The 12,318-nt window shown below is 42.1% G+C and overlaps 1 protein-coding gene across 1 annotated transcript in view; it reads right to left on the bottom strand.

Moving 5' to 3' along the window:
- Positions 1-772: 772 nt before the first annotated feature.
- LHFPL6 (LHFPL tetraspan subfamily member 6) overlaps positions 773-12,318 on the bottom strand; it is a 149,495-nt gene continuing 137,949 nt past the window's right edge. The window contains exon 4 of the mRNA XM_052786227.1: positions 773-1,865. Coding sequence (XP_052642187.1) covers positions 1,747-1,865 — 119 coding nt within the window. The 3' untranslated portion in view covers positions 773-1,746. The remainder of the gene's footprint in view (positions 1,866-12,318) is intronic.

Genomic DNA, 12,318 nt, shown 5'->3' with positions numbered 1-12,318 from the left:
TAGTGCTTAGCCTATAACGAAACTCAATAAAATTTAGTTCAGTGATATCAGGATTGATCACTGTAAGCTGACATTGCTATTTCCACATACCTCCAAAAAGCTGCCCAGCATAATGTACAAAGCAACTGCACGTTTTCAGAGCTGCAACAACTACAAGTGTTATTAACCAGCAGAACTGCAGCTAGAACATAGAAGGTAACTTAGAAATACACAACAGAAATATCATATTGGGAAAACAAGCAGAAAAACAAATTTGAAAGGGAATAACATCATTTAATATCATGATTGAAACCGCCCTACAAGTTCCCATGCTCTAAGTTCACATTGTTTTTCTTAAAGAAAATAAAAGATTGGTTTTGAGTTTTGTGTGTACAGTGCCAGTGTCTTGTGCAGGGAATATCACCTGGTAGATATTTGATCAGTAGTGATGCGATTAAGAAAGTAAGGGCTTGTTTCAACCACCTAAACAGGGATATGCAATGCTGTGTGAAATGCTGAGTCCACAGCAGCAGCCAGGACAAAAAGGGGAAGGTCTCACAGAAGTCCTGCAGGACACCTGACAGCATTAGGGAAAAATGTGGGATATGCCAGAATGCCTCCAGTGGCAACAGATGTCTATCCTCAGGCAATGTAACTGAACCCTAAATGTATGTGTTTTACAAGGAAAAAGGATACAGCATGGTTATAAAAGTCATGATTATTTCTGAGTTTTTTTCCAATGGGGATCTGGAAAGGAACTTTTTCATCTATTGACACGACCATGCATTGCAAGTATTGATCAAGGAAAAATTTATTTACAGAGATTTTGCAAATACAAACATAAAATAGCACATATATTTTTTTTTTACAAAAATGAATATTGAAATAATAAACATGGTACAGCACAATACGACATCAATGAGCTAAATGTAACAGCAACAGAAATCTATGTCTGGAAGAAGTTTCCTGTTAGTTGTACATAACCAACAGAACTCTACAGTACTGTGAGTGGAATTTCCAATGGACAGAAAAACGTCCATTTACTGCACTTCATAAAAGTACTATAGGGAAAGGCTACATATGCCAAGTAATTATGTTGCATTTTTGTAATAATGCTGAAAACACAGAGGCTTAATAAAAGTTATATAGGGCTGAATAAGCAGTGGCTAAATGTTTGGGGAAGAAAAGTGTGTAGAGAATATACAAAATACTGATAAAGTGGCTTATTGGTCCTTTTATTAAGTTTAATGTATAGATTAAAAAGTGTTGCAACACTGAATTTTAAACCATCAGAGAGAAGTAAAAAAAAAAAAGAAAAGAAAGAAGAATCGCACCAAAAAAGGTTTCCTCTCTACTCACCTTGTGCCATGGTCAACATCTGTGCGCGCGTGTGTGCTTTTGGGAGTGCCATGCCAAGGGGCTGCCGGGCGCTACCCCAGTCCCTGGCACTGCCATCCCCTCACCAACCTCTCAATTAATTGCTGCACGCAGAATTTCACCATTTGCCAAAGCAGAGTCATCCTTGCTTATATTTTTGCGGAGCCGACCACCAGCGGGCTCAGGTGAGAAAGCCTGTCCCTCTCCGGCCCGGCCGGGTGGCTTTGCGCTGCTGTTCACCTCCCTGCCCTCCCCGGGGCCACCTGCCGTCCCGCCCCACTCCCACTCCCACTCCAGAAAGCACTTAAAAATGTCTTGTTCGTCGTTGTTTTCCAGAAGAGATCGGCAAGCCCCTCGGGCGTCTGGCAGTGGCGGCGCCCCAGGGCTGGCTCAGTAGGGGTACTGCTTCTGCTTCTTGCCCGAGAAGCAGGCCAGCCAGGTGCACACCAGCATGGCCGCCGCCGCACCCCCGCCTGTGCAGTAATAGGCCCAGCCGATGTGGCAGGTCCCTGCAAGGGAAACAAAGCGACACGGCACAGCGTTAGCCGGGGGAGGAAGCGCTGCCGCAACCCTCCTTTCTGCCCACCCAGGAAAAAGCGCTTTTCGAGGTTCCTGCCCGCTTGTATGTCCGCCTCAGGCGGGGAGCGCAGGGCGTAATTCAAGCAATTAGAGAAGCCAGGCTGTTTAAATGGCTCCCCTTCATTTTCCGTACGGGTTCAGCAGACAGGCCTCTGAGCTCGCTAGCGTGGCCAGCTGCTGTTTGACAGACGGGGGAAGCTGAGGCTGCCGGCACCACGAGCGCTCCAGCCACAAGGCAGCCGTCCCCCTGCCCGCCCGGCCCAGGGAGCGCCCGCGGCACTGCTCTCCGCAGCAGCTGCAGTCGGAAGAGGACTTTTCCCACCCTTGTCTTTCTTCTCCTCCTCCAGGCAGCATTTGAGGATATTTTGGTTATTTTTGACTGAGATTTTGAGGGTTTGCAGGTAACTTGGGCCAGGGCCTGCTCCCTTCAGAAGCAGCTGAGTGGGTCCAGCTCCGCCATTGCAGTGACAGGGCTCGAAACTGGACCCGGCTGCAAGCTGCTGGGTGACAATAACCCAGGACACGGCTGTGGGGAACCTGTTCATGTCTCCCTCACACAGGTACCAATCCTGACCATCTGCGACGGAGCGTGGTGTCAGGGGACTACCTGCATGGGGGCTGCTGTGGGAATGGAGACCAGAAATACAAAAATAGAGAAATTTCCCTATCCTCACCCAAGGCCACAACTCATTGCTGAAAACTTCACTGATCTTTTGTTTCATGTGTTTAGCAGTGTCACAATATGGCCTGGAATATATTTAACGGCCTCAGTATCTTTATACAGCCAAACTCATCACCAGCGAATGGTGCTGGGGAATCCCGCGGTGGACCATAAGAGGAAATCAGGAAAACAGCAGCTGCAACAGGGAGGAAGCCTCCTCAGAGATCTCCAAAAAGTGAGGAGACGGCTGCTATTACTCCTCAGGACAACATCTTGGTCATTTTGATCTTGAGTGCTTGGGACTCATTACAACTGAGGTTCTCCCTGTGTTGCCATCTTGGGTGATATTGCCCTGCTTTGAGCAGCGAGTGCTCTCAGTAAGGCACAAACAGCAATACAACAGTTCCTTCCCACCCTCTGGAAAAAGCAGCAGAAACCATTCTTCCCTCCAGAGAACAGAAGGTAACAGAGGTTCCATCTAGAAAGACAGAGCTGAAACAGGTGGCATGTCCATACTCTGTTCCAATGGCATCCTACAGGGCAAGGCTTGAGGTTCAGGCAATTATCAACTCCGCTAATCCTGCCTTAGGCACGAGACACACAGGACGTCTGTCTGTACATCTCAACGTGTCCAAAACATTAGCATGCCTCAAGGCAGACAGCATGTCCATTGACTGTCTGCAGGATATTGTCAGGCCAGCTTTGTAAGATGTTAGTAGGAGGCAACACTTATGGTCTTGGCCACTCTGAAGATCTCAGGTTGACACCACAGTGGGAAGCATAGTACTTGTTTCATTTTGAATTCATAACCCTCAAAACTTTTTATTTAAAAAAGTGTCCAGTGAAACAAAGATCCTGATGTGACCAGAGGAATTGAGGATCTGTGGCCTTGGCTTGAGCTCATGAGCCTCTCTCCTTAATGTGCTGGAGCAGATGGAGAGATTTACTTGGTTTTGTAATCTGGTTATGCTCTGTAGATTAACGCCATTCTTGGCTTCCTTGCAGAAGACCACACAGAGAGTCTGACTTCCTAAAGAGAAGACCATCAGAAACCATGGAGAGCCTCCAAGTGCCTGGCAATGTCACTGATGCTGATCCTTGCCCAATTGCACAGCAGTCCCTGGAGAGACCTGTTTCTGGACCATCTATTGCTTTGCCACTGCCTACAGCTTCCACTGGGAATTTCAAAGCCAGACCTAAGCATAAACCATATGTCTAAATCCATTGGATTGCTTTGAAAATGATCACGTTTATACCAGGGTGGGGCGTGCTAAAGCATTTCTTGTGATAAGACAGACTCCATCTGATAGGTCTTTTTAAATTGCTAAGTATTCCTAAAAATACTAGGGAATTGTAGTTGCAGCTTGAAAAAGTAAAACTTTCTCATCATGATGCTTCCAGGTAGAGAAAATAAATGTTAAAATGCTACTTTAAAAAGAGTTTAAAGAATCACCTGGCAGCACTGCCCAAAGGTGTGACCTAAGTGGGACAGAATGAAGTAAATTTGAACTTTTGCATGGTGTGATTTCAACTTTTGTGCCTTGACAGTGGGAGAGGGGGAGTGTGTACGTAATACATATTAAGAAGAAAGAGCTGTTAAATCAGTGTCAGAGATGTGCTCAACACATACAACATGCACATTCAGCCTTGGCTAAAGAGAATCATGTTTATTTCTCCATACCATGCTCCATTTACCCTAAGGACCACTGCCCTACTTAATGCTCTGAGGCATGACAGGCAGCCTCTTGATCTAACAAATGCAATGTAGTTCACAAGTCTGTGTTGGGTCAAGATGAAAAAATGAAAGAAAGGGAGAGTGCAGGAGAACGGATGAAAGAGCCAGGAGCCTGACCTTAGAGCAATAATAACACAGCAATAAACATGGCCATTATTTCCAGCCTGTGCCAGGAGCAATGGGAGGCCTCAGATAAAATAGCTTGATCTGTACTTGGATGATGCTGAGCAGAACAGCATTTCAAGCTACTGTGCTGAAGAAGAGCCTGCAGCAGGGAAGGTGTCCGAGGGTATAGGACTTGGCTATACTTTTCATTGTAAGTATAGGTAAGTCCTAGGTCCATAGCTAAGTATAGCTATAAGGCCAGAGATAATCCATCTCAAAGGTACCTGTTGCAATGAATGATTGCCTACACTGCATAGCCACGTGTCACAATGAAACAATGCTACCCCTTTTATAATCGTGTATTGCACAACGAGAGAAAATATTTTGGAGTTTATGTTTCTGCTCTGGTGTTCTCATTTTACTACATGTATGACCTATTTTAATCCACTGCACCCTAAAGAAAGATTATTGGTTGTCAATAATTGGGTAATTTAGTTGCACTTTAAATTGTAAAATGACTTCTGCTTTGCTTTGATATTAAACATTCATTTTAAAAAGAACAGGAAACTTCGTAAAAAGCAGGGTTGATGAGTAATTAAATGTAACATCAAATGAAACAAAATACACCCATAGAAATGTTATATGTTAGAGAAGATAGACTTTGCTTTCTAGCTTTGTATTTTTATATTATAATAATACATACCATAGAAGGACCCTTTGTCATGTTCAAATTTTATTGCACTGACATCAGTGGGACTAGTCATGTATTCAGAGATAAGCAAACAGTTAAGATCTTTGCAGAACTGGGGCTTAAATTCAACCATCAAGTAGAGCAGTTTGGCTTCATGGAGCCCATCATATTAAAGATTAGAAACGCTGCATTGCAGTTTCCCATATTTTTAATGTCAAAACTCTAAAATGAAGAGCAAGACCACCTAATTACTTGATAGAATTAAAACAACTATTGAAACCATGTCAATTTTCACACACACGAAGACACAGAAGCTGTTGTTTTCCTTAAGGATGCATAGGAATACATATATACAGGTAGAAGGATGCCAGTCTATTGAGGGCATGGAGATGCATGTAAGAATGTGTACATGTTCTTGCTCATAAGATGGGCTGGATCTGATTTCATGCCAAAGTAAATTCCCCAGCAGCTGAAGTACCCTTCTAGCTGATAGAGATGACATGCATCACAGCAGTTTCCTTCTCTGCACAGAAATGGTGTTGCATTTAACAAATAAGTCTTTACCTGACAGGTCAGTATGGAGGGAGAAGCTGTAGCTTCAGCGTTTGGTTAGTTCTGGATCCTTGGTTTGGTTGTTTTGGGTTCTTTTGGTAAAGGAGAGCATAAATAATTGGAGCTCTTGGTTGCTCAGTGAAGCAGGGCTGTCCCAAGTCGGCTCATGTAAATTTCTAGCCAGCCATTAAGAACTTCGTTTTCACATTTGTTTTACTGGGATTGGCAACAAGAGAGTGTCGGGATGAACCCTGAAATCATAGAATAACAGACCTTGCAGCTATAGGGATGGATGGCCATTTTCCAAGCAAATAAAAGAAGGAAAGAGTGGAAACATTACACTCCTCTCTTTTGTAAAATGCTTGAAAGGAATTGCAGTTCCTGAGGATAAAGGACAAAAGCAAGGTGAGTGAGGACACTATCAAAAGAAGATTCAGCAGAAAAAAGTCCCATAGAACATAAGACAATATTTGCTAAATCAAAAGAAATCAAAGAATGTGGAAGGGTAGTTTTGCAGTGATGGATGGGCTCATTAAAAAAACACTTCCATGCCTTTTCCTGATTTCTAACATGATCTTCGAGGCCATGATACGTGTCCCCTAGCTCCCCCCTCCTCTTCAATATACAAAGCAAACAAAGATTAAGACAAATTTGGGAGTGAGCGAAATTTGGCAACAGAAAATCTGCAGATACTTGATCTACCGTGGAGCTGTGCCAGGATCCAGCTGCCAAAACAGAATTTTACCAGAATTTCTACTCATGATGTCTTATAAATAGTTATCATGTATAGTTATCAAGGTCCTGGAAATAACATATGATTTTCATCTAAAATAACCGATAATTGACACTTACAAAAAAATACCCAGAACACGAAAGTGTCTTGGATGCAAACCTGTTGATTGCAAGACTTAGCATCTTAAATATTTGTACCTTCTCTGCCGTTAATGTTAAGGACTACCCTGGGCTTGCAGCCTGGAGTATTTGGCAAACACTAATCATTTAACCTTAAGTACAGCCTATTTTCCAAGATGAAGGAAAAAAGGTTTCAGAATTAGCCAGGCTGAAGAATACAAATAATATACCTTCAAAAATAAAAACTACAATTCCTACTTGAAAAAAGATGTGCAGGAACTCTAATTAACAGCTTCACATGAGAGTCCAGTACTACAGGGAATGTGAATTCATGTAATCAATCAGGGTGTTGGAAAAGTAATCAGAGAAAAAAGTAAGGAGTGTGATCTTAAGGAATATACAGGGATTTGGAGATATGAAAGCCACAAATGAATGTAAAAGATAATCAGCTAATTAATAAGAAGGCACGATTATTTTGAAACAAAGCCAAGATAAATTAAACAGCTGAAGATTTTTTTCTTGACACAGTTACAATGAAAAACCGTCATGTGAAATCAGCTACAAAAGCAGGAAAAGAAGTTAAAACTTGGAATGCATCCAGAAAGGATTAAAGTAGTTATGTGAAACAAAGAAAGAAGCTGTATAAGGTAAAACTGCAGCCAAACAAATAGCTTGATACAAAATAATGAATTTAGTGAAGCTGGTTTCTTTGTCTGTTGCATGGATATGACTTTCTCAATGGATTTATCTTTTTTATAAATATATGATTTCTTATGCATGCACAGATCAAGCTATTTTGGTTACTTATAATTGGTCAAAGAAATAGTATGGATATTTTGGTTTGTAATTAAATGCATAAAATCGCTTAAAGTTCAGAAGTGTAAAAAAGTGTAAAAAGAAGTACCAACTTGAAATTCTTCAGTTCTGCTGTATGCAGACACTCACTCATATGAGCAAATCCTCCTTTCTTTGGAGGATCACATAATTTTGTTTAATCAAACCTCAAGTTTGCTGTAGGTGTGCATTTATCATGGAGCAATGAAGGAGAAACCAATACTTTGTGTCAATTACAATGCTCAAATTCCCAAGAGCAAATAGCTTATGTCCTGCTAATGAGGAGCTCTCGAGCCTCCTGGAAGAAGCCAGCAGAAAGCTCACATATTACAGGAAGTGAAATTAATTTCACCTCTCTTTGGACAGCCACAGTGCAGAGATTCACACTGGGCTAGTCCCCCAGACTCCCTCTGGAGACAACAAGGAGAAAAAGTCACCTATAGAAGTGTGCTGCATTTCATCGTAAGGTAGACATTTAAAGTACAGCAGATGAACCCTGCTCTAGTAGCACCTATTTTTCTCCCTTTAACTATGAAGGGATTCCAAACAACCAGCTTAGCTGCCCTTTTCAATTAATAAAGAGCACCAGGTACTTGCTCCCAGGTGGTCTGAGTCCCCTTCTAGATGCTCCTGCTTATCTCTATTGACTGCAGAGGGGTCCTTGGATGACCATGTCTCCTGGTTTTGGCTGGAATAAAGTCAGTTTTCCTCCTAGTAGCTGGTATAGTGTTGTGTTTTGGATTTAGGATGAGAAGAATGTTGATAACACATTGATGTTTTAGTTGTTGCTAAGCAGTGTTTATACCAAGTCAAGGACTTTTCAGCTTCTCATACTGCCCTGCCAGCAGAGGCTAGGAGTGCACAAGAAGTTCGGAGGTGACACAGCCAGGACAGCTGGCCCAAATGAGCCAAAGGGGTATTCCATACCATATGATGTCATGCCCAGTATATAAAATGGGAGGAGTTAGCTGGGGGATGCTGTGCCTTGAGGACTGGCTGGCCATTGGTCAGTAAGCAATTGTATTGGGCATCACTTGTTTCGTATATTGTCTTATTATTTTCCCTTCCTTTTCTGTCCTATTCAACTGTCTTTATCTCAACGCATGAGTTTTACCGTTTTTTTTTTTTTCTCCCCCCCCCCCCCCCCCCGATTCTCTTCCCCATTGCACTCAGGGAGGGGAGTGAGCGAGCAAGCAGCTGTGTGGTGCTTAGTTGCTGGCTGGGGTTAAACCACAACACCATGTTCTAACTCTGTCAACAAAGGTAAGTGCCTTATGTTAGATAGAATATATGTGGACCTTGATATAGTCACCAAAGGCTTACAAAGATTTAAGAATGGAAGTTATCCAGGTAGCACTGAAGAGGAAATGTTTCTTGATGAAACACTTTCTTTACTAGCATGCAGACTGATTCATTCATTTATCTAAGAACTCAGCAGCTGCAGCTCAGGTATGCTTGTAAAGATTGTGCTCAGCTCCAGTCAAAAAAATGAACTGGTAAAATCTCTGAGCTGTTTGCAGAGAATCTGCGAACAAGAAAACTGGCTTTTTCAGATAGATTGCTCAGAAAAATACAGCTTTGAAGCCTTTGCCTTTAATAGGATTCTAATAAATTGTCCTACCTTCTAAATCCTTTCCTTGATTGTTTTGGCACTGTATGTCAGCACTCAGCCAGATGCTGAAATGATGCCACCTAAGGCAAATTAACTAGTAGATAAAGTTAGTGTGGGTTTTTTTTTTTTTTATATTCACTGCTTTCTGTGGGCTTTTTATGTTGTTTTAGTAACTGCACTGTTTGCTTTTAAAGTGCTTTAAAGATAGTTCACTCTAATATTTCTACAGCAAAAGTAATTATCAAGTCAAGAGTTCTCTTTAAGATATTTCAAGCCCTCTAAAAGTGGCAAAGGGGAACCTTAATAATAATGAACTTTGGAAACAAATATCCCTCAACAGAGAAGTTTCTGAGTTTTCTTTTGAGGGCAGTTCAACTGCTTGTTTAGTTCAGGATGGGAGCCAGCCTTTTAAGTTGCTCTCCAGCCAGCCACTTTGGCCAAGAGAGCCCTTTCACAGCAGTTCAGAGGGATGGACTGCCACAGAGGGCAAGCAAAGGTGTGCATTTGGAGCCATCTGCTTTGGTTGCTGATGCAGCTGAGCCCCCAGATCTAGGATATCTCTGTGCGTGACAGGTAGCAATGGAGCGTGACTGCCAGAGTACATGAAACAACTGGAGAGGATCTAGAAGGACTTTCAGAAGAAACAGAGCAGGAGACAGCTCCCAACCTCATAAGGATGGCATGAACTCAATCAAGCATAGAATGCATTTCAGGCAGGCTGTGGCAGCAGCTGCCAGGTGGGTAGGCAGGCCATGGTGTGCTGACAGCCACACCTGAGCCATGTGAGCCCTTGCTGCCAGACCTATGATTTTCACTGCCTTGAATAGCAAAGAAAAGCATCATGAAACTCAAAGATGAGCTCTGAAGGTAGTTACATACAGCAAACACCAAGCCATGTTTGTAGGATGCATTTTAGCACAAATGATCACCAGCAGAATAAAAAAATGTAGGTCCCAGGTAGGAAATGTACAACATAAAAAGTAATCTCTCACAAAACGGGGTAGGACAAAAAAAATTCTGAGGCATTCATCATCTAGGCTGAGTCCTGACTGCCCAAACACACCATATTTCCTCAAAGGAAGACAAAAATTTTTTCCAAGTAGTTAAACTTAAAAATTTATCTTGAATTTAGTGTCTTCATTCTTTCAGGTTAATAAGGTAAGTACATAATATCATTTCATACATCTGGTGGTAGGGAAGTGGCAGCTGGAGACCAGGTGAAATTTCCTAGGGCACCTACAATGGCTTGAGTCATCTGTGTTTAGATAATTTAATCTTACTCTAGATAACCATTTTGCTGTTTGGGCTCTTAGGTATTGGTCTTGTAGTGCTGTTTCACCAGATGCCAACTGAGGCTTGATTTTGTGAGTTAAACTGAGCATGCCCTGTCCTCTCTGGGACCTTCTGTGGGATTTAGCTGCCTCTGCACCCATCACAACAGAAATAAGCATGCAACAACTGAGCATTCTCCACATGCACATCTAGGGAAATCAATGGCCTAAAATGAAGTCTCATATTGATTTTAGACATTCAAAACCAATACTAATGTATTCACATGTGTACACTTGCATTGCCCTTTAAAAAAGGCATGCAAGTTCAGAAGATTTCTCCACACAATTTAAGTTTTGCAAAATGTGGAAGTTTTTGCAAATGTCTGGTGTAGTCTTCACTTTAATGCATACTCTCACCTTAATGCAGGGTCCCTCACTTTAATGAATTTCCTGCTAAACCCCTCATTTTTCAGCTGTTATTCTTGTGTGGTACATTTAGTAAGGAAAACAAAATGGTATTAGTGCCTCTAGCCCAGAAAAACTGAATGTGTGCTATACGATATGCTATAAAGATGCTTGCTTTTAGGAAATTGCCTGATAATTCCTCTTGCAGACCATTGGATTGTGTAGATCTGACTCGCTTCCACACTCTTCAGTCAGCAGGTCTGTACTGCTGTGCCACATCAGTGCTGTCCTGAATGGGCCCACAGGCAACTCCAGGGTGTAAAAAATGCAGCATAACAATAACAGCTTCCATGGTGACAAGAGATTAAGATGATTTTGATCCACTCTCAGACATTTGGTAAAAGCAAAAGGCAGTCACTTTGAGCACTGCTAGTTTGTAACTTCAGTCTCTGCCTTGGGCATTAGCCTGTGGCCAAATTAGACTAAGGACTTTGACTTGGTCACTGAGCAAACAACTGTGTTGGTTTAAAACATAAATACCTCTTTTTCTCTTGCCCCCATTTGCTTATATTGCCCTACTGCTAGGGGTTACCACCCTAAGAACAGTGGCAGACGACTGCTCCAGTTCATAGTCTGGTGTTTCGGTGGGAACTCTGCTCCATCTGTGATCTGAGATGGCATGCTGCAACACAGAGCTCCATTCAGGCCCTAACTATCAGGGAGCTGGGAACCACAAGCAGAGGAACATGACAGAGACCCATCATGGCCTTAACCCCCCAACAAGATTTGCCAGAGGTCATTTGTCAAAGCCCTAATCTATCACTGTGCTTTTTTTCATGATGGCAAAAACAGATTGCTAGAACAGAGCAGAGAGCAGACCCCTCTACAGGTGCACCAGTCTCTCTGTGTATTTATGGAGGTTACTCCCCATCCCCATTAGCAAAACAGCTACATCTATTCAATGTAATTTAATCAACAAATGGGGTTGTCCTTGGCAGGGTATCTTCAGTTGAAGAATGACTCTTTGTAGGGATTAATTTGCTTGAAAAAAATTAGCCCAATTAAATACATAAATGTTTAAGTAAACCCTTTGGACATCGTTCGCTTAATAAAAAACCAAATAAATATCCAATTTTAAAGAGAGCAGCAAACTGCTGGGCATTTCACAATGTCAGCTCAGGTTTTCTAGAAAAGAGTACCCAATTCCACTTATGTAAATTAAAGGCACGGTTATTTTTCCTGCAGCCTTTTTAAATGTTGCTTTGGAATGTACACAGAAATGTTTGTGTTTGGTGGGGGTGGAGGGAGTGGGTCCCCTCTTCACAATATGGGCTATCTCAGCACCATTTGGAGTGCCTATTATTCCAATGCCTTTTCAGAGTGCCTGAAGACATGGAGAAGCACTTCTTATCTAGCACACCCATTAAGGATTAAGCTTTTTTATGGGTTCCTAGCATTGCTATTTATTTATTCTATCTAGTTTTGAGCATGTTACAGTGAGTGGGGGTTTGTCTTGTTTTGGTAAAGCAAAAATCTTCATTTAATTGCTAATTCTGGAATATTTAGGGTTAACATGACATTTCACAGTGCAAAATTCAGCCGCTTCTCAAGCGAATTCTTGCAGTCCCTCCTCTGTACCTGCCTCTTGTCCTTCTCATCCTCCTA

The sequence above is a fragment of the Harpia harpyja genome, chromosome 4 (assembly GCF_026419915.1).
Source record: "Harpia harpyja isolate bHarHar1 chromosome 4, bHarHar1 primary haplotype, whole genome shotgun sequence".
Lineage (NCBI taxonomy): Eukaryota > Metazoa > Chordata > Aves > Accipitriformes > Accipitridae > Harpia > Harpia harpyja.
Note: the sequence above shows the minus strand (reverse complement) of the source record. Positions and strands in the feature narration are given on the sequence as shown.